This window comes from Arvicanthis niloticus, chromosome 13 (assembly GCF_011762505.2).
Source record: "Arvicanthis niloticus isolate mArvNil1 chromosome 13, mArvNil1.pat.X, whole genome shotgun sequence".
Classification (NCBI taxonomy): domain Eukaryota; kingdom Metazoa; phylum Chordata; class Mammalia; order Rodentia; family Muridae; genus Arvicanthis; species Arvicanthis niloticus.
The window spans coordinates 48,980,001-49,004,717 of record NC_047670.1 but is presented as its reverse complement, the minus strand read 5'-3'; the positions used below and the strand labels follow the sequence as shown (position 1 = coordinate 49,004,717).

Genomic DNA, 24,717 nt, shown 5'->3' with positions numbered 1-24,717 from the left:
TAGCGTTTATACACAGCGGGGCTTTATTCAGCCACGACCAAGAACAAATATGTCCTTTGCAGGAGAGTGGAGACCATCTCATTAAGTGAGATAAGCCAGGTGTGGGCGAGCTGATGAAGTAGAGGCTGGGCTATTAGAGAATAGGAAGGTAACCTATGTGCGTGACAGGAAGACAAGATACAATCAAAATGACTTAGATGCTTATATGTAAATGACATGAGGAAACACACCACTCTGTGAGTTAATAATCACTAATAAGAATCAGGGGTGGGGGTTGGGTGGGGTGAGTTGGAGAGATAGCTCAGTAGTTAAGAGCACTGACTGCTCTTCCAGAGGTCCTGAGTTAAATTCCTAGCAACCACATGGTGGCTCACAACCATCTGTAATGAGATCTGATGCCCTCTTCTGGTGCGTCTGAAGACAGCAACAGTGTATTCATATACATAAAATAAATAAATCTTTTTTAAAAAATCAGAGGGGAAAATCTTAACCAAAACAACAACAAATATATAAATAAATGGTCCCTGCAACTTCTTAGCTGTTTTTCCCTGATGTACCCTACCCTTAGGCACAGCCAGCCCTGGGCTGAACCCATGGGCTCAGGAGGTGTCAAATAGACTTTGCTTTGCTTGATGATGAGAGGAAAGCAACCTGAAGCAGGCCTGCATCTGCATATGGCTGGAGGGGAGGGAGACATGACCCTGAATCTCTAACCACCCTTCCCCACTTGGCCTCAGCAGTGCTAAGATCCTGTGTGTTAAATAAGAGCTTTTCAGACCTTGACTAGGCTTCCGGGCAAAGACCACTCTACTCCAGAGCAGAGCAGCGCTGTTTCTGCCTTGGGGTCTCTAGTCCTCCATGGAGGACAACAGGGAGCTTGTGATTTGGTTGACATGGAAAACAGGATTTGTCATTAGGTTGCTCTGCTGTTCTCACCATGTTAGATTAGGGCCTCTGAAATGGTCAGGAGGAACAAGAAACAAGGGAGAGGGAACAATGGAAGGTCTGGTGACTGGGCCATGGTCCTCTGTCTTGGTCCCCTTGAGTCTCGACTCAGGTCCCGCCCCCCTACCCACTTCCGAGTCCCACCCCAGACCCCCTACCCTCAGAAGGCAGAAGAGACAAAGGAAGGTGATATGACTCCCGGGCAACATTCAGACAGATTGAGTAAAGCAGGGAGCTTCGGGGACTGGGGTGGCACAGAATGCCTCAGGCATCCACACAAGACTCCACAGAGGGCAGACGGATAGACAGTCCATTGGCCCAGGATTTGGCAAGCCGGCCTTACCCACAAAGGATGGCTGTACCTGCTGGGTATGAGCGCCCCCTGGAGGAGGCCTGTGGGAAAACAATGGTCAGGCTTTGGGGTTGGGGGGGGGGATGGGGTGTGGGGGTGTGGAACAGTGAGATCGGAAAACTTTAACATTGCTGCTGCCCGAGACATGGAGGCCCAGGCTAAGGACAACTGAAGCCTCATCCCTGGGCACAGGGGCACAAGAATCCAGAAGACAAGACTCAATCTCTGACCTCTGGAACCTTAAGATGCTTCTCTCTCCCTATGATGAAGCAAGGGACCTAAGCCTTGTTCCCATTTCCCAAGTCTCCAGCAGGGGGAACTCAGGGACAGGAGCTCAAAGAAGCCAGATGCTCAACGTGAAACTCAAGCCTCGAGCCCTCTGCACTGATAAGCATTTGCCACCAGAGGATCCCATGGCTCTCCAGAACTATAGAGACTGAAGGCACCTCACTGATGTCACATCACTGTCCCCCAACAGAACAGCTGACCTTCTGTCGAACCTTTTTAGGGGAGCCTGTGCCCTTGTTTCCAGAAAACATAGCCCAGAGAGTAGCAATCTCCGTCATGAGAGGACCGGTGGATTTGGGTCTATCATGGTTGGTTAGTTTTTTTGAAACTGGTTATCACAGCTTCAGACGCATGTTCTTCTTCTTCCTGTCTTAGCCTCTTGATAACTAAGATTGCCCTGTCCTATCAATCAGAGGATTCAAACTGACCTCTCCCTTGATCTGCTAGCTTACAGGGCTGAACATAAAACACTGTTCACCAAGAACATCCATCCAGCCATTGCTTTAGAGAAGGAATCACTATCAGCGCTGGGGTACAAGCAACCCTGATCATCCAGTATCATTCAAGGACGGTTCTCAAGAGTTGACAGGCCATGGACTATATGTCTCCAAGAGTGACAGACTCACAGGTCTGGATAACATTAGCCTAGCACTCACAGGAGGCTTCAGGCCACTGAAGGTGGGAAGGGCTGGCACAGGAACAGCACCAATAAGGTGCAGAGGTCTGAAGGGGGTGGGCTGGCAGCTGGGCATGGCAGAGTTGTTTGGGACCACACAGTTCACACCCTAGCAAAATACCTAGATGGCATGGGGTTTCATGTGCCACCTGACTGAATGAAAAAAAAGAGAGAAATAAAAAAAATAAAGGACATGATTATTCCTTGTTACAATGGAGAAGATTTACTGTAGAAAAAGAGGAGAGCATAGCCAGAGGGAAGGACATTGGGAGAGTCCAGAGTGAACATGGCCCTGGGTTGGGCCATCCAAGAAGATGGGGGAGGGGAGAGCCAGAAGAGTAAAGAGTAGATCAAAAAGGCCAGGTAATCAAAATGGCTGGATTACATAGAGAAGGGCAGCTGGGGGAAGAACATCTCAGCCTCTGGGATTTAGACTAGGGGGTGGGATATACCAGCCATACCTCATAACACATAGGGACTGAGGGATGCTGGGAGAACCAAGCAGCCAGGTCTGCTGTGATATGTTAAAGAGTCACCTCAGTTAGCCCTTTGTCCCAGGTTTGAAACCTAACACTGACATGTCTTGCTTGACTTTCCCCAAAGTGTGGGGAAACCTTCAGGGGCTGAGGAGGGGTGTGTTAGTCATGGATCTGGAGTTAGAGCTGGCATCTGCTGAGTGTCTACTGCGTGGCAGACTCAGGGCCTGACACATGTTCTGTCCCATCTTTCCTCTCTCCTGGAAGAACAGGAAGCATCTATGCAAAACCAGTCTCCAGGCTACCCAATACCATCCAAGTCCTCTACCTTCTGCCCTGGATGACACTGTTAGAAGGGTTAGGGAAGAAGCCAGGGACCCAGTGAGCTCAGGTTAGACCACTGTGTCCTCAGACTCAGAGGAAGCAGATTAAATCAGATTCCAGAATTTGGCACCGGATGTCCTGAGACATCACTAAGCCCCACCACAGAGACTCAGTGGCCAAAAGCAAAGATTCCCCTACTGGAAGCCAGATCGGCCTGCTCTCCTGGAGATTCAAGCATCAAAAGTCTTTGGGCACAATTTTCCCCTGGTTCCTGTGCTCTAGACCAAGGTGCCTGGGGAAATGTGCTATCCCCCCAGCTGCAGTGGGACCATGCAGACCATCCAACATCTCAGACACTCCTCACACAGCCCCAAATGCTGAGGTGTGACAGGCACACAGCTTGGTTTAAGATGCTCTCAGCCTCGCTCCCAGCCTGCCATGGACAGAGTTCTATGGGATTTCTCGGCCCTTGCCCCCAGACTGCCTAAGGCAGTCTAGCATACACTGTTTTAGCATATTTTCTCTTACAGCCCAGCCCTGTGGGAGCAACACATCGCAGCTACTCCTGGAGAGAGGAGGAAGCAGAGGCACAGGGAGTTAGGTAGCGTGCCCAAGGACAATCAGCCTGGAGTGGAGATAGCATTCTATCAGACCACATTTACCCAGTAGAGTCAAACCATTGTATGTCAAAGCTGGAGAGATGGCTCAATGGTTAAGAGCACTAACTGCTCTTCTAAAAGTCCTCAGTTCAATGCCCAGAAACCACAGGGTGGCTCACAACCATATGATGACTTTTTCTGGTATGTCTGAGGACAGCGACAGTATACTCATATACAAAATAATTTTTTAAAAAAACCATTGCATGGCTGGGCAGTGGTGACACACACCTTTAATCCCAACACTTGGGAGGCAGAGGCAGGGAGATTTCTGAGTTTGAGGCCAGCCTGATCTACAGAGTGAGTTCCAGGACAGCCAAGACTACACAGAGAAACGCTGTCTCGAAAAACAAAAACAAAACAAAATATTGCATGTCTGCTTTCTTTCCAGAGCTGGAAAGCACCTGATGCTCCATGCCCACTACCTTACACATCAGTCTTCACAGACAACTAATTCCATGTCCCCTCCTCCAAGAAGCCTGCCTGGGCTCTCTCCTCTTAACAAACAGGAACCTGAAGAGCCACGTCTTAATTCTGCTCCTGCCCTTCAGTGCCTCTCACCCCAACCCCAGGCCTTCTTTGTGAGCCGGAGACAGGTCTGGACAAACCCCAAGATCTTCACGTCAGGGGGCCTGCCTTGTCCACCTCCTTCCTGTCCTTGGATTTCCTGGGACAGTGCAGTGCCCATGTAAACACCAAAGGCAGCAGGAGAAGAGTCGTCAGTGGACTGTAAACAAACCTGTTCCAGAGATGAGATGCAGGCAAGAGATCTGGTCAGGGCTGAAGCCCTGCAAAGTTTACAGTGTGAAAAAGAATTATCTACAAGGATTGAGAAACTGTAAAGATGGTTGTTGATGGATGAGTGAGCGAGTGAATGAGACTGTGTACCTGGAGGATGCTGACAGTTACTGCAAACAGGCCTCTGGGAGAAAAAGGCAGTTAACTCAGGTCAGCATCCCTGTGCATGGCTTGGACACTGCCCTTCCCCAACCTCCATCTGCATGTCAGAGTCATCCTGGAGCTTCTGTGAAAACACTAGCATCTAGTGTTTCTCTACTTAGGGCCCTGGGACCTGTGCTGGACCAAAGTGCCTGAGAGAACATGACATCCCTCCAGCTGCAGCTATATAGCATAGGGGACTCCATGTAGATCATCCAGCATCTCAGACACTGCTCACACAGCACCCCTGAGCTGCTGACTTAATAGTGCAGGGGGGAATGAGGCTAAGTAACCTGCTTCTGGCTTTCCCGCGTGTACCTATAACCCAGTCACCTTCTTGTCTCCTCCATCAGACCAGAGTCCTCGGGACAGGGACTGTCACCATCAAACCCAAAGACCTTGATAAGGATGGTTTCCTCGCTCCCTGCATCTGCTATACTTTGTGTGCTGTAAGAAAGGAGCCACATGTAGGACATAGGGCCTGGCTTCCAGTCCAGACTCTTGGTCTTGCAGCTTTCAAGTATAAGGTATAGATCCTGCAGATTTCAAGTGTCTCACCAAGCAGGAAGAGGTAGCAGGTCAGTGGTTCTGCAGATGACCCCGACCAGAAGTGTCACTCCAACAGGCCCAGCTGAAAGTTCCAAACCTAGAGCCCAGCTCCTTCAGGAACCATTGTAGGTGAGGATCCACTAACCCTTCTTTTCACTCCTATGTTTCTAGGTTAAGAGACTACAAGAAGCCAGAACTCTGGACCCCATCCTGGGGCTATACCGCCTGCTGTTCTGGTCTATCCCCCTGACACCTGAAGACCATGAGAAGATCTCTGCAAACTGGATGGAAACTTGAGCCTAATTGATTAGTGATGCTAAGCAAAAGTCAGCCAGAGGTGCCAACTGCCTTAGGTTTGGGGGCTCTGATTCCCTCATCACATAATGGAAATGGAAGTTTCCATCAAAGCCGGAAGGTGGTGGCACATGCTTTTAATCTTCCCACTCAGGAGGCAGAGGCAGGCAGATCTTTGAGTTTGAGGGCAGCCTGGTCTACAAGCAAGTTCCAAGGCAGGCAGGGCTACATAGAAACTTTTTCTCAAAAACCAAAACAGAGAGAGACAGAGAGAGACAGAGAGAGAGAGAGAGAGAGACAGAGACAGAGACAGAGACAGAGAGACAGAGAGAGAGACAGAGACAGAGAGAGAGACAGAGACAGAGATAGACAGAGACAGAGAGAGAGCAGAGACAGAGAGAGACAGAGACAGAAACAGAAATAGAAAGAGGCAGAGACACAGAGAGACAGAGACACAGAGTGAGATTGATTCCCAGACTGTTCTTTAGAAAGAACAGAACAAGCTGTATCTTATCACAGAGGGTAACTGTTCATCTCCAGCTTTGAACAAAGCTATAATGTAAGGTGACAGCACCTCTTCAGAGTCCTGGTGGAGGACAGGTGGATGAAGACAGGATGGTAGGTCTCCCAAGGCTGATTGTTAGTTTCACACAGCTGGAGGCTGGGTGCCTGGTGGGTTAAGCCAGGCCTGCTCCTGAACCCCTCACATCCTCAGCTTGTTTCAGTTCATCTTAGATAGGGGTTTCTCTTACTGTGGTAAATGTATTTATTCCTAACCCCTAAGAGGTCTTTGAGGTAGCCACACTACTGTGGCTGACATCAGTATGGTGTCCTCCTGTGTTTGTGGTTGGCTGGCCAGTTCCAACCTTACTCACGTAAGTGCATACAACCACAGTGCACATATAGAAGTCAGAGGAAAACTTACAGGAATTGACTTTCCTTCCATCATGTGTGTCCCAGGACTTGAACTTAGATAGTCAGCCTTGATGGCAGTCACCTTTACCTACTGAGCCATTTCTATGCCCCCACTCCCTTTTGAGACAAGGTCTTGCTATGTCATCCTGGCTGGCCTGGAAATCTGTGTACATCAGGGTGGCCTTGAACTTTCAACAATCCTCCTGCTTCAGCCCTTCAAGCCCTAGGATTGTAGATGGACAACTGTAGCCAGAGAAACTATGAGCCACGCTTCTGGTCACAGCCTAAGATCTGACCTTTATTAACTACTAAGCTCGGCTTCTAGTCACATTCCGAGCCCTAATCTTGATAACACCCTGAGTCCTAAGCCTGTCACATACTGAGCCTTGATCTTATTTTTCACACTGAGCCTTGATCATGTTCATGCACCAAGCCTTGGCTTTAGTCACACACTGAGCTCCTTTTGTCTGGACAGTATTCTGAGTGCTGATCTTTGTTATGCTCTGAGTCTCGACTCTGTTCAAACACTTCTCTCTGATTTTACACTGAGCCTTGATCCCTAGCACAGCCTTAGCCATGACCCTGGTCATGGAAGAACATCTGTCACAGGTTGGTCCTTACTCTCTTTTCCAGTGAGCCAGCTGAGGCTCTACAGCTGGGACTTGAGCCCTGGGGTCTTAGACCTCCCTTCCCATCTGACTCTCATGGAAGAGAAGGGAGAGGGGAAAAGAGGCTGACTCACCTGGAAAGAGTCTAAGGACCCCTGATGACACCCAAGCTGGCCCTTCTGGGGCCACTGCCCATGAAGCTGGAGACAGAGGTCCATCCATGGCTGGTAGCTGTGGGGAGACTAAATAGAGCCAAGGCTGCTGATAGGGCCAAACTCTAAGACACATGCAGAGAAATAAGTGTCTCTGGGCACCCTCAGTTTTGAAGCCTTAGTGTGGGATAACTCGTAGCAAGGTTTTGTGTCCTGGTCTGGAGAAAGAAGACAGAGCAGCTCCTCTGGAAAACCGCTTCTCTGGGACTTGTTGCACTCCTGTGTAGAGCGTGAGAGTTAATTCAGCAGTAAAGAACATCTACTGTCCTTCAGAGGACCCAGTTCAGTTCCCAGCATTCATACCAGACAGCTCACCACCACATGTAACTCCAGCTCCAGGACATCCAAAACCTTCCTCTGTGCTTATGTGCACATACCTCCCTCAAAGTCAGACAGACACACACACATACACACACACACATACCACAAACACACACACTCATCACATACACACCACTCATATACACATAACACACACACACACATACCACACTCATACACATCACCCTCACATACACCACAAACACACACTCACACTACACAGACACCACAATCACATACAAATACCACACACAAACCCATACACACACACACACCATACGCATCACACATACCATACATCACACCACACACACCTCATATACACTACACATACCACACACACATACACCACATACCACACATTACAACACACACACACAATTTTTAAATAATTGAGAGACAAAAAAAAAAAAAAAAAAAGACAAACATTGGTTCTCTTGGAACCTCAGTGTCTGGTGTAGAGTCCAGGAAGACAGTAAGATGTGGACAGTGCCCTTTGTAGGGCTCTACCAGGCCTAAGGAGCCTCTTTGTCAAATATACCATGACCCTCAGCAAGCTGTGGCCATAACACCAAATAAAATAGGGACCCTGAGCACCCTCAGCTCTGGCAGATTAGAGGTCAGGCAAGCTGACAAGCTGTTTTCAAGACTCCTTTACTCAAGCACAATTTGGATTCAGGATCCCGGATTTGGGGGGTGGGGGGCACGGGGACTCTGACCTGAACCTCTACCAGGCTCACCTTGACTGGCTGCTCATCATCTGATGCTCCTCCCAGTCACGCTACCCTGAGCCTTGCCTGTCAGTCAACCCCAGGAATTTGTCACCGGCCTTCCAGAAAGTGAACATCTAACCCAACAGCATCCCTCCTCCCTTTCACACCCCTGCCCCTAGTGCCCCTAGTGCCCCTGGTACCCCTAGTGCCCCTGAAGGACAGTACCAGGACAACATACAGCATCTCTGCTCTGCGCACACACAGCAATGTGGTTTAGAGAGCGGCTCTGGCTGTCCTACTGAGACCCACTGTGTAGTCCCATGCAGACTCAGCTATCATGATCCCAGGGGACCATCAGAGGCCAGACAGGTCTGAAATAGAAAGCCAGTCCAGGCTCTGCAGGGGGTTTGGCCAACTCTTGACCCTAGTCCAGTTTTACCAAGGGAGCTGAAAGCCCAGCCAAATCAGGGTAGTACATGGTCCCCAGGGCCAATGTGCTAGAAGAGACAGAAGCCCACAGTTTGCCCAGTACTAGGCCTGGAGCTGCTTCTGAAGCCTGCATGGAGAAAGCAGGCCAGGCTTTGCCTTCATGTGTGACTGGCAGCTTGACAGAAGGGACAGCTCCAGGTCTGGCTCCCCTCTTTCTAACTACGTACCCTTGGACAGGTGACTTTACCTCTCTGATTTGTCCTAAGAGTGGAACCCAGCAGCTCCTTAGAAAATTTGGAGGTTGAATGAGACCTAGCCCTGGGCCTGTGCCTGACAGATACCACTGTGGGTGTCTCATTCTTCATCTGTCTGTCTGTCTGTCTGTCTGTCTGTCTGTCTGTCTGTCTGTCTTGTGAGACACGGTTTCTCTGTGTCGCCTTGGCTGTCCTGAAACTCACTCCTTAGATCGGGCTGGTCTTGAACTCAAAGATCTGCCTGCCTCTGCCTCCCAAGTGTAGGGATTAAAGAGGTGTGCCACCACCACCCAGCTTCATCCTGCACTTCTTGCTGAATGATGGACCCCCTAGGCTGTGTTTCTAGATGGCAAGCAAGACATGACCCAGCAGTTGAGCAGAGTCTCTCAACTTCCCCTGTTGGTGTCAATGCACAAAGGCTGGAGAGCTTGAGTTATTCTCTCAGCTCACCTTGCTCAGGATCATGGTGAGACCCCTTGAAACCTTCTCAGCCCTTTGAGGCCCGCTTAGCCCCCAGGAGGCAGATAGCTATGTGTCTTCTCCCCTTCTTGCAAAGGTCACGTTGCCCCAAGTTACCCAGTAATGCCCTAGGGCTCCATCAAACCTCAGCCATCTCCTTTTTCCAGCCCCCCTGCACCCAGCCATGCACCTGTCCTGTCACCTATGACCTGTGTACCTTGTCACCCCTCAGACAAAGTCCAGCAAGCACAGCAGCAGCCAAGAGCCCCACTGAGGCTTAGACCTCTGCCTCAGGGCTGCCCTGGCCCCTGATCCTCAGCGCCACCCTTCCTTCTCCTCAGGTTTGTATACCCTGCCAAGTGATAGGACAGGACCCACCCAGGTGCTTCCTGGAGGTGGCAGAAGGGCACTGAAGAGGAAAAGCCAGCACACCCCTTCCTGTGTTGTTCCAACATGGAGACAGGGCAGAGATAGGAACTATGCACCCAGGCTACAGCCGGGTATCCCAGGCACTGAAAGTCTCAGCCACTGGCTGAGTGTAGAAGGAACAGGTGGGCACTGATCTCTAGGTGAGGACCATGGATTTCTGGACCCACCTCTGGCCAGCTTGTGAAATGTGAGCTCCTCCAACCTCTAGCCCTTTTCTTGCTTGGCCAGAGAAGTGAGTTTGAATCCCTACCCCTCAGCCCTGCAGCCCAACAGAAGCCTGAAACCTTCCCTCCAGGACCAGAAGGCAGTGCTGACCTAAGGGGGGTGGCCTAACAAGCCATGGACTTCTGCACTTCTGGGGCTCAATTTACCCACGTGGGACAAATACAATGAGATTCTACAGATACTATGGTGAGTGTGGACTAAGGCTGGGGGATTACACCCTCTTCTAGAACCTTCTGTTCCCATAAGGATCAAAGCCACCACTTGAGCCCCTAAGGGCTGCTGAGACTGTGAGAGTGACCACTCCCTCCCAGCTTCATCACGATCTCCAGGTTTCTGCCCTGCAGACTATGCAGCTGCCCCTACTCAAATGGTTTTTCCTCCCTCTACCCATCCCAGCAGCCCACTCCTGTGACACTTCCCTCTATCCACTCAGAGTCCTGCCCTCACTTCTAGTCTGGGCTGGCTGGATCTGCCACTGGGCACCCACTTCTTCCTATACTCTTTATCACACCCAATGTGAGTTCTGAGGTACCCGGGGCCTCCTGCACATAGCCCTCCTGGATCAGCGGTGTGAGAATGGCTGCTGAGTGGGTGCTCAGGGAAGCACTGTGGTGTGATTGACGTGGGTGTTAGACACGAGGAGCAGAGGACTAGAGGGAACTCCTGGCAGAGCAAACAGCCCTGTACAGCCTCAGCCCCAGAGACATTCAGCCCTTGCCCTGCCCAGAGACCATCCTCTGCCAGCTGTCTATGACTGTACCTGCCTGGATGCCCTAGGCCCCTGGCTGCTGGGGCAGGACCCACCCAGCAGATCTTCCTTCTCTCAGAAACTGACCAAGTTGTTCTAAGACAACCCATAGCCTTGGGCCAGAAGCCAACCCTGCCCCCCTCCACTCTTCCTGGTCTGAACAGCTAAGGCTCAACCCTCTGTCTAGGGAAGGTGTGGTATCTCTGACAGCCCCCCCCCCCAGGCTCTCTCCATCCCCCTCTCCTACAGGCGGCCAGTCCAGCAGGGGTGGAGAGGGAGACCGCTCCGCCCCCACCCCTCCCACCCCTCTGCCTGTGTCCAAAAGCAGCTGGCTAGCCTGACGTCAGGCCCTGGGAAGGCACTGTCTGTTGGTCGCAGACCTAGAGCTTCAGAGCCCAGGTTCATCTTCATCGCAGAGAAGATGCAGCAAGAACTGGTGAGTTCCCCAGGCACTGCTGCCTCCGGCACCCCCATGCACGGATCAGGGTATCTTTATTGCCCAGTTGGGTGATTCAGGAAGAAGAGAAGGGAAGAGAAACAGTGCCAGGAAGCAAGTCCAGTTCACAGCCCTCTGCCACAGAGACAATCGCAGAGATGGAAAGAGTGAGTTTGGAGGGGGAGGGGTAGAAGTGGCACCCTCCCTGCCCCATGGGGTAGCTTTCTGTTCTCCCAGTGACCCTCACCCACCTTGCCCACTCTGGATTTCATTCATGAAATCTATCACACACTGCTGCTGAGTCCAAAGCCAACAGCTCAGTTTCCTCTCCTGTCAAGGAAGGTAGTGGGATGGTCCCTCAGACCGGGCTGGGAAATAGTGATCCAAGCAGTATTTGATGAGCTCTGGGTCCCTAGCCCTTAGCATCAGAAGGGGACAAGGCTTGGAGCAGCATCTAATTTCTCTACAGGGGACCACATCTGCCCACCCCTGGCTCAAGGCTTTTGCTCTAGCCTAGGTCCTTCCTCTACCTCTTTACTGAGGCCCATCACTGGATTTTCTGCTCAGCCCACAACAGGACCTCGGAGCGATGCTTCCGGACTGAGCTTCCCTGGTGTAGCTGCCCTGTGAGAAGGCTGTAGAGCAGGGTCCCGAGGGGGCTGGCTGGCTGGGAACTGGCTGGTGGCCAGAGTGGCTGGCGGGGCAGACGTGGAGCAGCTGGGTTGCCTCAGGCTGGACTGAGAGAGAGGCTGGTGAAGGGAAAGCATAGCCCACAGGGATTACCTGCCATTGCCTGCCTCTTTGCTGCCCCTCAGCAATGGCTGCCAGGGGCTTCCCTCCCCCCAGGGGCTGCCTGGCTGTGTGTCTGCTGAGCAGGTCTTTCTGTCAGCACAGTCAGAATGAAGGGAGCTTTGCTTCCTCCTGGGAGCCTTCAGGGATTTCTTCAATTCTGCACAAGATAGTGTGAGGTGAAGTTGGCTATGGTAACCCCAGAAGGCCAGAGGGGTTTTCTTTCATGTTTGTTTGTTGTTTTGAGACAAGGCCTCAATCCATATCCCAGGCTTCCCTGAAACTCTTTATTAGCTTTATAGGTTAGGTTGAGCTCAAAGCTGCAGTGGTCATCCTGTGTTCAGCTTTCAAGTGCCAGCTTTAGAGAGTGTGTGCATCAGACCCGGTTCCAGTGGGCTTGGAGGGTAGGGGGGGTTGCTTTATATTTCTTGGTTTGGTTGGTTGGCTGGTTGGTTGATTTTAGTTTTTGAGACAGGGTCTCATGTAGCCCAGGCTCACTGTGTTGCTCAGACCTCAAACTCACAGTGATCCCCCTGCTTCCACCTTCCAAATCCTGAGATTGCAGGTGTGTGCCTCTAAGCCCAACTCCAGAGGGGTCTTTCGGAAGCATTTATTTGCAACCTTCACAGCTGTCCTGACACAATTCCGCGGCCACACCCTCACTAGTTCCAGTCCAGCCAGATACCATGCAAATAAAAACAGGGAAACAGGTGAACATGACACTGTTGGGCATGGAGCTGCTGCACAGAGCATGAACTAGGGAAGGCGAGTGCTCCAGCCGTGCCCCCTGAGGAGATGAAGTAGGTCCAAAGATGTCTGAGTAAGACTCCTTCCACAGGTCTAGTCAATCCCAAGGCCATGATGTACCTAGGTTGCCCTGGCTTTCCACAAAGTATTGGGCCACACAACTACCACCTTAGGGCTTTGAATGTGTCTGTCCAGCCTTTCCCTACACTACTCTCTTAGATGGGTCTCCTGACCCTGTTTCCACCCCAGCTGTGAACTGTATGAGGAACCAACTCAGCCTGAATCCCTTAAGACCCCAGTGCTGGGGTTTGAGCCTGATCTAATGCCTGCAGAAAGAACTCCCAGCTCTACCTACAGTCTGCAGGGGACAATAGGAGACCGAGCCAGTCCTCTGCACAGTGGAGGAGAACCATCACACGACAGGCAACAAGGCCTGGGCTGCTTGTGCACTCAGCTTCAGTAGAGCTTCTACCTGGGAATTGGACAGCGCAGAGGTCAAACCTAGTGCTTTGGCCCCTGTTATGGGACACTGAGCATCAGAATGAGCCTCTCTAGGCCTCTCACAACCAAAGTGGGGTCAGCAAAACCTACTTGGGGTTCCCTTGGGAGGGGGAGGGGTTAGTGAGATCTTTGGAGGTATCCTCATAGGGACCAAAGAATTATAAGATTATAACTTTTCCCTGGGAGGGGGGGTGTATCCAAGGTACCAGGGTCTTAAGGAGGTTCACAGAGTGTTGTATGGGATATTGACTATGAGTCCTAAACACTTATATCAGGTGACTTAGGCACGGGGAACAGAGTGTGCAAACTCTACAAGGTAACCCAGGCACAAAGAACAGCTTGCCCGAGATGAAGAACCAGCAGAGACCATGTGCACCAGGCACTCAGAAGAATTAAGCAGTTGCCCCCCCACCCCCACCCCCCAACTCTGCACATCCCAGTAGCCCTTAGAAAGGCTGAACTGGCGAACAGTGTCAAGGAACAGGGAAGCTGTGGTTGTCTAGGCTAGAGGTGAGCAAGGAACCAGCGTGGCAGGGAGACCTGGGAACGTCAGGACTCCCGAGTGTGACCAAGTGTGATTCCCCAGAAACATGTGGCATTCTTGTTAGTCCCATTCCCAAGCTAAAGTTTCTCAGATTGTGACTTTGAGGGGGAAGTCAGCAAGATACAGCCCAGGTCCTATTCACAACAGTGCCCGGCCTTAAGGTCCTAGGAAAGCAGGGTATGGGGTCTTAAGGTCTTAATTGTGCCTCAGAGAGCTGCTAGGTGACTCAGGGAAAGTTGGGTCTTTACGCCAGACTGAATGAGGGGAAACCAAAGGGCAGTTCAAGCCAATCGAACGCAGTTGCTCCTGGATCTGAAGTGGATGCTACCAAGTTCAGCACAGTAGTTCACACACGTACGTAATCAGCCCTTGGGTAGCTAAAACAGGAGGATTGTTGTGAGTTCAAAGCTGGCCTATGTTTACATAGTAGGTTCCAGTTCAGCCTGGACCAGAATGTGACTGTCTCAAAAATCATGATTAGTAATAAAAATAAGCAAGCAGGTGCTTCCCTAGCCATGGCTCGCTTGGCCTTAGAAGGCATGTGGGTCTTTATTACAGTTACACTCTGAGCCCTGGCAGACTTGTACATACACCTGTGATTTCAGAGTCCCCAAGAACCTCCCAGTTGCTGCAACTAGCACCCCCGCCCTGCTCCCTACGTGGATTTTGGTCCCGCCCAACACGTATTGGGTCCTCAGGGTCATGACCCTGGGCAGATGGCTTGCTTCTCCTATAAAAGCTGCTGCTACCTTGGGGCTGTGGAGTTCTCATACTCCTGCCCAGCCAATCCCTAGAGCACCTCAGTGCCTGCCCCTCCCAAGCCTGGCACAGGAAGTCAGGTGGAGCATCCGGAGCCACCCTTTAGCTTCCTGGTCCCATGTGGAGCCAGGCAGGGCAGCCAATCTCCAGAAGAGCAACAGTGGAGCCACTAGACAGCTAAGAAGCCACATACAGACATCAGGATGGGTTTGGGCAGAGCCTAAGGAAAAGCCAAGACGAGCTATTCCCCACTCATGGGTTAAGGAGAGAAGTAGCCATGGCCCCTGGTGACCAATAGGGAATCCTATGCTAGAACATGCCACACAGCCTTGTTCTCAGAGCCGTGAGGGACAGAAGTAGCCACTCCCATCAGAGTTTAGGGCATGGTATATAACATGACCTAAAGGGAGAGAGACTTGAGAAGAAATTCGTTCTGTCCCTGGGAGCTTTCTGACATCTCTAAGAAATCCTGGGCTGGCTGACATGGCCACTCGGGATCCGTCAACATGCTCTCTGTAACTTACAACTCTCTTGTGGGTGGTGTGGGCATTCCCCACTGAGCCACATAACACCTCCAGGCCTCTCGGTAGCACTCCATTTATGCTGGTCCCCAGAGTCTTGACTCTACAAGGTGGCGTGAATCCCAAGGATTCGTTCAGGTGGAAGTGGAGCAAGCTCAAAGCAGACAATTCCATGGCGTGTGGTGATGTGCTGGGTTGGGGACAAACCAAGCAATCTGGGTGACTTCAAAGGGCTTCCTGGAAGAGGTATCACCCTTGCTCAGTTGGTGGACAGGAAGGGTACAGTTGGAGGCAAAAACCAGTAACAGCTCCCCCCAACCCCAACCCTTAGTGGAACCCTCAGGGCTCTGGGAAGGTGAACAGTGGTTAGACAACGGGGGTTAGGGAAAGAAACCAGCCTTGCTCTGCCGGCTTTGACAGGGTGGCTAGTCTATGCTGGGCTCTGACAGCCCACAGAAAGTTCTCAGACTGGTGAGAGGGTCCAACATACAGCATCCTAGGAGTTTGGAGCAGAAGGCCAAGTTGAAGGGTCACCCAGAAGCTGGGCAGGGATGATACCTGCAAGAGGGAGAGTTTCTCTCTAGCAGGCATGAGCCTTGGCAGCAGAGGGACACTCCAACCCCGGTCAACACCTAGCCTCAGGCTCCTGGGGGAAAGGGCCTGCAAACCCCTCTGAAGGCTGTTTATGTGTGATCTGGGGGACCTAGCCCACCACAGCCTGCCCTCAGCAAAGCCTCAACTGGCCTATAATATGTGGGCTCTGGCTCCTAACCTCCTGGAGGGAAGAAAAGAAGTTAACAGGGCCAAGCAAGCCTCCACCACGCATGCTCACTCTGCAGAGGCCCGCAGCAGACTTTTCTGCCCCAAAGCAACGGAGGCAGGGAGGGTGGTAAAGAGGCATAGTTGCCCCAGTAGAAGCCTTCTCCTTCCAGGAGGAAGGTGTGGCTGTCAGCCTCAGACAAGTCTCTGTGACCTGCTTGCTTGCAGCTTTCCTCTTCCTCAAGGGCCAGGTTTGTGCCTCTCCTTCCAGGCTTTCCCAGTATACACACCCTCTCCACTAGGACAGGGGAATCTGGGAGTGATCACTCAAAGATGCTTGAAGACTTCATTGTGAGGGGAGGCTGGAACTAAGGGAGCACTTGAGAGAATATCAGAGGTGGAAGTCATAATGGATACAGAGGCGGCAGACTCAACAGAGGGGGAAGGAAGGAAGAAAGGAAGAAAGGAAGAAAGGAGGGAGGAAGGGAGGGAAGGAGGGAGGAAGGGAGGGAAGGAGGGAAGAAGGAAAGATCACACACCCAAGCATGAGGCCCCAGCTGTGAGGAAAACGAGACCAGGTCTTAGAGGAGAGCAAGATCACTACATAACTATAATCGGAGATGGGGACCAGTATGCAACTGTTCTGGACCAACATGCCTGTGTATCTGAGTACAACAAAGAAGAAACCACACATGCAGGATCAGGGCTCAATATGACAGAGATGGACCTGATGGTGTCTATGGGCTTGGGGGTCTGTGTATATCAGATCCAAAAGAAACTCGGGGCCAAACAGCTATCTGTGGTGCCTGTTAGCATACCAAGGTGCATGCTGGCCTTCCAGCTCTCTCAGAATCATGAGTACCTGTTACAGAGTCTGCATTGACTTTCTGGCTCTTCTTACTCCACCCCTTTCCTAAACTTCTCCAGCTCAGGGGCTTCCCCTCCCTGCACCTCACACCCTCCCTGGTTTGCCGTTCACTAATAACTCTATTTTGACTGTACCGTCTCTCTTTTGTCTTCATCTCTTGGCCCTTCTCTCAGTCTCCTCTGTCCATGCTGTCTTTTCTTCATCTCTCCTCTCACCCTTCCTCCCCCACTCCCATCTCCTTTCATGCCCTGGTCTAGTCTGCTGGCCATGTTCAGTTTGCTACTTTCTTTGCTCTGGACTCTTCCAGGCATCTCTGGCTGTACACTCTCCCTCATATCTACAATAAGAACCTTTTCAACCATACCTTGGAGAAGTCATACTCTCAGTTTATACACCAGGTGCTTCGGAACCCCTCAGTTTACACAGTATCTAGTTAGGATCAGGGCTCATTCTATCTCTGGGATCAAGTCTCAGTATGTAATCAGGATCCGGGCTCAGAGAGAGATCAGAGCTCTTACAATAAAACAACAACACCCCCCCCCACACACACACACACATAGGGTCTTTTTATGTAGCCTGGAACACTATGTAGACCAGGCTGACCTCCATCTCACAGACACATGCCTGCCTTTACCTCCTGAGTATTGGAATAAGGGTGTACACCACCACCACACCCAGTAGAGCGCTCAATGTTTGACTAAGGTTGGGTTCAGAGTGTTACGTGAATGAAGGCTTCTTGTGTTACTGAGATCAGGACTCAGTGTGTGAGCCAGCTCCCATCTCAGAGTGGGACAGGAACCAAGGCTCATTGATTTACTGAGATCGTGGCTCAGTGAGCAAGTTTTAGGATTTACTGTGACACTCAGTTCAGGACACAGCTTTTTTCAAAGTGAGGACTCAGATTCTTGGAGCACCAGTATGCGTGCCTCCCTCCTTCCTCACCTGACGGGACTCTGGGGTATTCTGAACACGGCTCCTTCAAGCAAGGCTCAGGATCCCCAGAGCCCAGCCACTGGGCCGTTGTGTCCCCAGCATCTCAATAACATTTCTGGTGATCACAGATGGCCCTGGGGAGTTTCTGGAGAAGCAGGACCCTGAGGATTGGCTTTACCCTGGGATTGACTCCCAGAGGGAGATCTGTAATGTTTACTACAAGTCTCTGATTGTGGCACTCACCTAAGGAGCCTAGGGAGAACCCAGAGTAGTCTTCCTTGCTAGCTCTGCTGTCTTTTCTCCCAGCATTTTCTTTGCTGTAAAGTAAGAACCTAACAATTGGTGTCTCTCTCCTTCCTGGGAACCTTCTGTGTCCTTGATCCTAAGGTACAGCCCATAGCCCTGAAATACCAGGTCTTACACCACACTCCCTCTCAACTATAGAAAACCTTTCCTGCTCTCTGCCTGGTGCCTTGGAACCATAGGCCACAGGAAAGCCATACAATCTACTCAGCAAACACTTTCCGCCTAAGGGGACTTGTGCCCTGCACAGCACAGAGCTCCTCCTAGAAGCCTCAAGTGGGTAGATGTCCAGGTACAGGACTCTGGGACAGAAAGGCATGCTGGATGACCTCAGCAGGCAGTGAACTCTCTGAGCCTAAAGATAGCAGTGGCCACCAGCCCTGCCAGACCCTTCCCTTCAAAGTCAAAGCTGAATCTACCCTACTAGGATAGACACTGGACTCTCATCCCCCATCTCCTGGGAGGAAAGACTTGGTGGTTTGTTGTGGGTTGCAGTGGCCAGAGGGAACCTGCTGCTCGAGGCCATGTGGCCAGGCACTGGTAGAGCTGTTTACAGCAGTCAACCAACAAGAGTGATATAGGGAAGGCAGCCTGTGCTTGAGGAAGGTCTTCTTCTGCCCTGCAGGGGGGTGGGGCAGTGGGCACCAGCAATGCTTTATGTGCAGTTCTTCTCCCTGCCTCTTCCCAGAGGCTCCTTTCCCCTGAAAACCCCCAAAAATTTCCATATTTGGAGGGTCAGCCAGCTGGGGTGGGGGTGGGATCCTGTTAACCCTTCCTCTTTAAATAAAGGGATAAATCAGAGCAGAATTAAACACTATGACAGGAACATAAACAGCGGGTGGCTCCAGCCCAGCCCCCTGCTTGCCCCACGCCACCCTGCACGGAGTCCAGTGTTTATTTGACTCACACCGGAGGCCAGGCAGCTAGGCAGCTTCTGCTGGGACCTGCCTGCCTCCTGGCTCCAACTCTCAGCACCCATACAGCCTGCTGAACACCCATTGTCCAGGGAAGGTCCAGAGTGGTGTTCTGGAGCTGGCCCGAGAGAAGGTAAGGATAGACCAGTGCCCAGAGGCTGGGACCTTGACAATGGGGGTGGGGTAGGGGTGTAGCAGGCAGTTTCTAGTCCCCACATGGGCTAACTAGTCTTTGTCTCAGCAGAACTGGTTCATCATGCACTAGCTATGTCTGCAATGCTCCCAAAGGCAATGGGATTCCGGTGGCACAGAGTAGAAAAGAAAGCAGATTAGCTAAGGGACTTCTCTGAGGAGGTGCCGCTAGGACATGTAAGAGCTAGCCCTGAAGTCGCATAGGAAGCCCGTGTGTTCGCTTTTCTCTGGAGTCTGAGGACAGTCCTCCATTAAAATTTTTGTCTGTCCAGCAAGGTTGGTTGATCTCCGGAACCTCAGCATCTTGCTTCATGTGCTCAATACCCTGTCTGGGTGGAGGGAGATGGGCCAAACAAAAGCATGTGTTGGGGAATGCCAGATACCTGCCATAATTCCTTTGCTTGCTTCCAGGCTGGGGGTCCACTGATCACTGCCATGCCCTCTGCATTGTCTACAAGGTCCTGGGAAGCTGTGCTCCCCAATACCACTGCAGCAGCATGGACCAATGGAAGTGTGCCAGAGACGCCCCTGTTTCACCTGTTTGCCCAGATGGATGAGCAACTGCACACTGTCTTCCCCAAGCTGTGGCTGGCACTAATGGTTGTGCATAGCACCATCTTCCTTGCGGGGCTGGTGCTCAATGGACTGGCACTGTATGTCTTCTGCTGCCGCACACGGGCCAAGACACCTTCGGTCACCTATACTATCAACCTGGTGGTGACTGACCTGCTAGTGGGCCTGTCCTTACCCACGCGTTTTGCTGTCTTCTACGGTGCCCCCGGGTGCCTACACTGCGCCTTCCCTCATGTCCTGGGCTACTTCCTCAACATGCACTGTTCCATCCTCTTCCTCACCTGCATCTGCGTGGACCGCTACCTGGCCATTGTGCAACCCGAGGGTTCTCGTCGCTGGCGCCAGCCGGCTTGTGCCAAGGCTGTGTGCATCTTTGTGTGGCTGGCAGCAGGAGTTGTGACCCTGTCTGTACTGGGTGTGAAGTCTGGTGGACGATCTTGCTGCCGTGTCTTTGCTCTGACCGTTCTGGAGTTCCTGCTGCCACTGCTGGTCATCAGCGTGTTCACAGGCCGGATCATGTGTGCGCTGTCGAGGCCAGGCCTGCTACGCCAGGGCCGTCAGCGGCGTGTGAGGGCCATGCAGCTGCTGCTCACGGTGCTGGTCATCTTCCTGGTCTGTTTCACACCCTTTCATGCCTCCCAGGTGGCTGGGGCACTGTGGCCCAATGTACCTTACCATACCAGTCTCGTGGCTTACCATGTGGCTGTCACCCTCAGCAGCCTCAACAGCTGCATGGACCCCATTGTCTACTGTTTCATCACCAGTGGCTTCCAGGCCACTGTCCGAGGCCTCTTCTACCAGCATGGAGAAGAATTCAGACCCAGCAGTATGGATGTGGTCAGCATGCACAAAAGTACCAAGGGCTCAGCCCCCATTCACATCCTCAGCACCGGTTCTCACCCCCTCACCCAGCCTTTGACCAACGGACCTGAGCCACCGACAGCAGTACTCTGCCAAAGGTCAAAGGTCAAGGCTCTGGGAGGTTACCAGACAGATATATCCCGGTCCTGGACAGCAAGTTGATTTCCTTTTGATTCGTTGGATATGGCTGTCCAGTGTGTTGTGTTGACAAACTAAGCCCACTGTGCTATGATTGATTAGCAATGTCTGCAAGGGTTCCAGATAGGGTATAATGGTATGAATGCTGGATGCTTGCCTTTCCTATGGCTATGTAGTATCCACTGACCACTCAAAAGGGTATCTAGGAGCTGCTCCTAACCTCTGTGAACTTGTTCCCTGAAGAAGCTCTTCCAGAGAAAGCACAAAGATCAGTGTTCTGATGACCCCCAGGAGGGTTAAACCCAACAGGAAGACTCCACTACAGGCAGTTGTATAAGCTAGAGTAGAAGGTGAACATACAGGGAGTGGAGACACTCCAGGCCTCTGTGAACTACACCACAGCATAGCAATACAAGGTGGTCCTCTGTGTGCCAGGAGTTGGACTTGGGTATCTGGTTGATATTTGAACTACTGCAACCCCAAATGAAAAGGCTAGTTTTAATTGTATTCCTCTCTCTCTCTCTCTCTCTCTCTCTCTCTCTCTCTCTCTCTCTCTCTCTGTGTGTGTGTGTGTGTGTGTGTGTGTGTGTGTGTGTGTGTGTGTGTGTGTGTGCATGCAAAGGGGGAATTGACTCAGACACCACCACTGGATTGTAGTGGGCTCAACACCAAGACTCAGTCTCACAGTCTCCAGCATTCCAGCTCCTGTTTCCATGGCTACCTCCTAGACTCCAAAGACCCAACCCAGGAATAATCCTGAACCCACTGACCACTGCCCCAGCCTCTGTGTGGCCACAGCCCTGTCCAATGGTAGAAAATGCTAGGAATAAAGATACAAGCCAACTCAAACTCAGGGCCACCAACCCAAGGCCTCTTTGTCTTGTAGGCTCTCCCCTCTTGGGGACCAGGGCTCCCATGGAGATGATTCTCCAATCACCAGCTCCATCCTGGATTCCAGAGAGTCGGTCATTCTTGCCTCTTGCTCCTTCTAGACTCCTGTTTGCTGTTTGGGAGAGTGGTTTATAGTGGAGGGGCAGGCTCTGCATCACAGTTCCTGAAGCAGATTAGATGAGATCTGGGCCCAGACTGTGCACTGGTCTAGTGAGAAGTCCTCCTGTGTTCCAGGGACCTGGGACTTGAGCAACTGGGAACAGGGGGTAGTTGGGGCAGGGGCAGGATACACAGTTTTCACTGATTCCAAACAGGGTACCCATATCCGAGTTCAGGGGGCTATGCGAGAGCAAGAAAGAGAGTCAGGGCCCTACTTTTCAGCAAGGAGCCTGGGCATGGGACATAGCTCACTGATAAACTGTTAGCTCAACATTCGTGTGCCCTAGATCCAACTTCCAGTCCAACTCAACAAAACAAAAAGTGGAGCAGGACCTGAGGTTTAGAAGAAAGGCTTTGTGGGGGTCATGGGGGAGGAGTGCACTTTGTTACTCCAGGCTGGTCATGTCGTCCGTCCCTGTCCCCATTCTCGTCCCTGTCCCCGTCCCTCACCCTTCTTATCCCAATTAGGTTTCCATTTCATGGCTGGGATGACCTGCAGTTCAGACATCAAAAACATGAAGCCAGTGGAGCAGAACCTTGTCTGGGGCTACTTCCTATCTGTATACCTGAGAAACAGGTAGCAAAATCATGGCATTTTTTTTGCCCCCCTAACCACCAGTAAACCCTCAGTAGAGGCTTCTGTTGTGCCTCATCCTGAGGTCCTTCCCCAAATACTAGGTCATATTGGGCCAGAGACCTCAGACTCCATCCTAAGGAGTCTCTCAAGTTCCCATGACTCTTCCGGGCAACCCAAGCCTGTGTCCTTATGATTTGATGCATGATGCCCCTCGGACCATGATTCTTTCCTGTGCTATGAGATCCACACAGATCTCATAGAGGTGGGGACTGCAGGCAATGGAAAGGAAGGCTGAGGCAGGGCAGTGGCTTGCTTAGAGATCAGTCTGAGCTTGCCCCTCTGGGAGCCAGTGATCACAGGGAACTACACCAGCCCCTTTGGCCTCACATGACTATCATTCAAACCTTCTTTTTCAGCATGCCCCAGTCTCCTACCCCAACCCCACTGTTCCATGCCACACCAACCAGTCTTATCTTTGCCCATTCCCATCCCCATCAAAGCTCCCGCATCCTGGTTCCCTGTTGTTATCATTCTAATTCACACTAAAGGGTGAATGACTAGGCTTGGTGCTAAGGACCTTGCAATTAGTCTGGTATAATCCTTTCTAGAAGAGAGGGATCCCTAAAGTGGATGAACAGATTCCTCTCCTATCTCTAAGTCTAAAGTAACACCATCAACCTGTGTTTCCCAGGGCCTTGGAAGCTTCTCAGCCTTAGAGCTTTTAGTGAAGGATTTTGAGGACCGAGGCAGGAGCTTGCCACCATTCTAGCCAAGAGGACTGGCTGCCATCTCAGGGGCCAAGAGCCAGGTTTGGGACCATCCTCCCACCTCTGAGAACCCAGACAACCTCTCTTGAGGCTGTGAGGCCTCAGCTTCCCTGCCCCCCCCCCCAACTCTCTTTTGGAGATAGAGAGTGAGTTTTCAGGGCAAGGCATCTTGACAGGTCTCCCTGGTCTTGGAAGGTCAGAACACCACCCGACTTCAGAGGTATTGCGGCTAAGGGTTCATCCAGGAGGGCTTTGCTCAGGCCCATAGTGCCCAGGCTATGAGGTCTTGGTGACCAGTCTCTCTTCCCTGCCCAGATTTTCAGAACACCAAATGACGTGAAATGTGTATTTATATCCGATGTAAACAGCATCCTTCTCTAGAAGTCCTGGCCCTAAATTAACACTGTTTATTTTCTCTGTGCCTGGCTCGGCGCCCAGCTGGCAGGTGGGGGCTGGTGGGGGTACCCAGCCTAAAGGGACCTATGTGCCCCTCCCTGTCCCCTCACTGAGGAACACTCCTAAGGAGAGAGTGAAGAGATAGAGGAACACCTAGATACCTCACAGAATCTCACCAGGTCCTTAAAGTGTGGCCTAGAAGCAGGGGGGAGCACTGGCCCATCTGTGGGCCTACTAAGTGCCTGAAAACCATTCTCTCTGCCCTTAAAGGTGAGGGTATCCACTTCAGTCCATTGATGGGAATGCTGTGTCTGGGAAGGTTTTGCTTGGTCCACTGGTACCCAGCTTTTTTCTCTCAAACAGCCTGACAGTCCTTGGCCCTGGGAGGCTCAGAGGAGACAGGGGTGCAGGGAGGGACTTTGGCTGTACGAGGCTCATCATTCTTTCTGTCTGGCACCCTAGAGCAGCCGGAGGCGTCTAGAGGTAAATATTAGGGACTGTTTAGATTAACCTCCATTAATAGCAGGAAATGTCACCTCGGATGCCTGCCCTGGCTTCCTGTAGGCCTGAGGCGGGGCTAGTCCAGCTCAAGCTGATGGCGTGCAGAGAATTGCTCAAATGAATTCCAAGCTCACACCCTCCACACCCACACTCCCGAGCTCAAAGCCACCTTCTGGAGTCGGGGAGCTAGGTCTGCCACAGCTCCCTGGACCTCACTCTCACTTCCTAGGGGGGATCCTGGAAGCCAGATACAAACAAGGGAAGGAGACATCACCTCGCTGGTTGTAGGTACCACCACATATCCTCTGGGCTGGGCTCTTGTTCTCAGAGGGGGAAAGTGTGGTTGGAAAAGCAAGGAGATAAAGCAGTGTCCTTCAGTGTCACACAAAGACGGGACTGGAACTCCTCACACAGACCATGCCCCAGCCAGGACCCACATACACAGGAGCCACTGAAAATGTGGGTCTGGCCAAAGAGGCAGAGAGCTATGTCCCCTGGATGCCAGCAAGGGTCACTTGGCCTCAGGACAAGGTATGGGGTGCAGGGGAGCAGGGTAGAAAAGGTAAAAAGGCCCCTCCTACTCCCAAATCACACTCTCTTGGGTACATCTTCCCTATTCCAGAGTCCACGAAACCTCATGGCCCTGGAAGACCCCTAGATTAATCAGTCCACAGCACTTCCCTGCCTGTGGCACCCTCTCTGCCCCCCTGCCTCTACCCCCATCTCAAAACACTTCTATTCACAATATTGCTAGTATCTCCCAAGCACCTACCCTC

The 24,717-nt window shown here is 51.8% G+C and overlaps 1 protein-coding gene across 1 annotated transcript; it reads left to right on the top strand.

Moving 5' to 3' along the window:
* Positions 1–11,161: 11,161 nt before the first annotated feature.
* Positions 11,162–23,169, top strand: Gpr20 (G protein-coupled receptor 20). The gene is made up of 2 exons (XM_076911478.1): positions 11,162–11,248; positions 19,490–23,169. The coding sequence occupies exons 1-2, from the start codon at positions 11,234–11,236 to the stop codon at positions 20,672–20,674; spliced, it is 1,200 nt and encodes a 399-aa protein (XP_076767593.1). The 5' UTR covers positions 11,162–11,233; the 3' UTR covers positions 20,675–23,169.
* Positions 23,170–24,717: the final 1,548 nt, after the last annotated feature.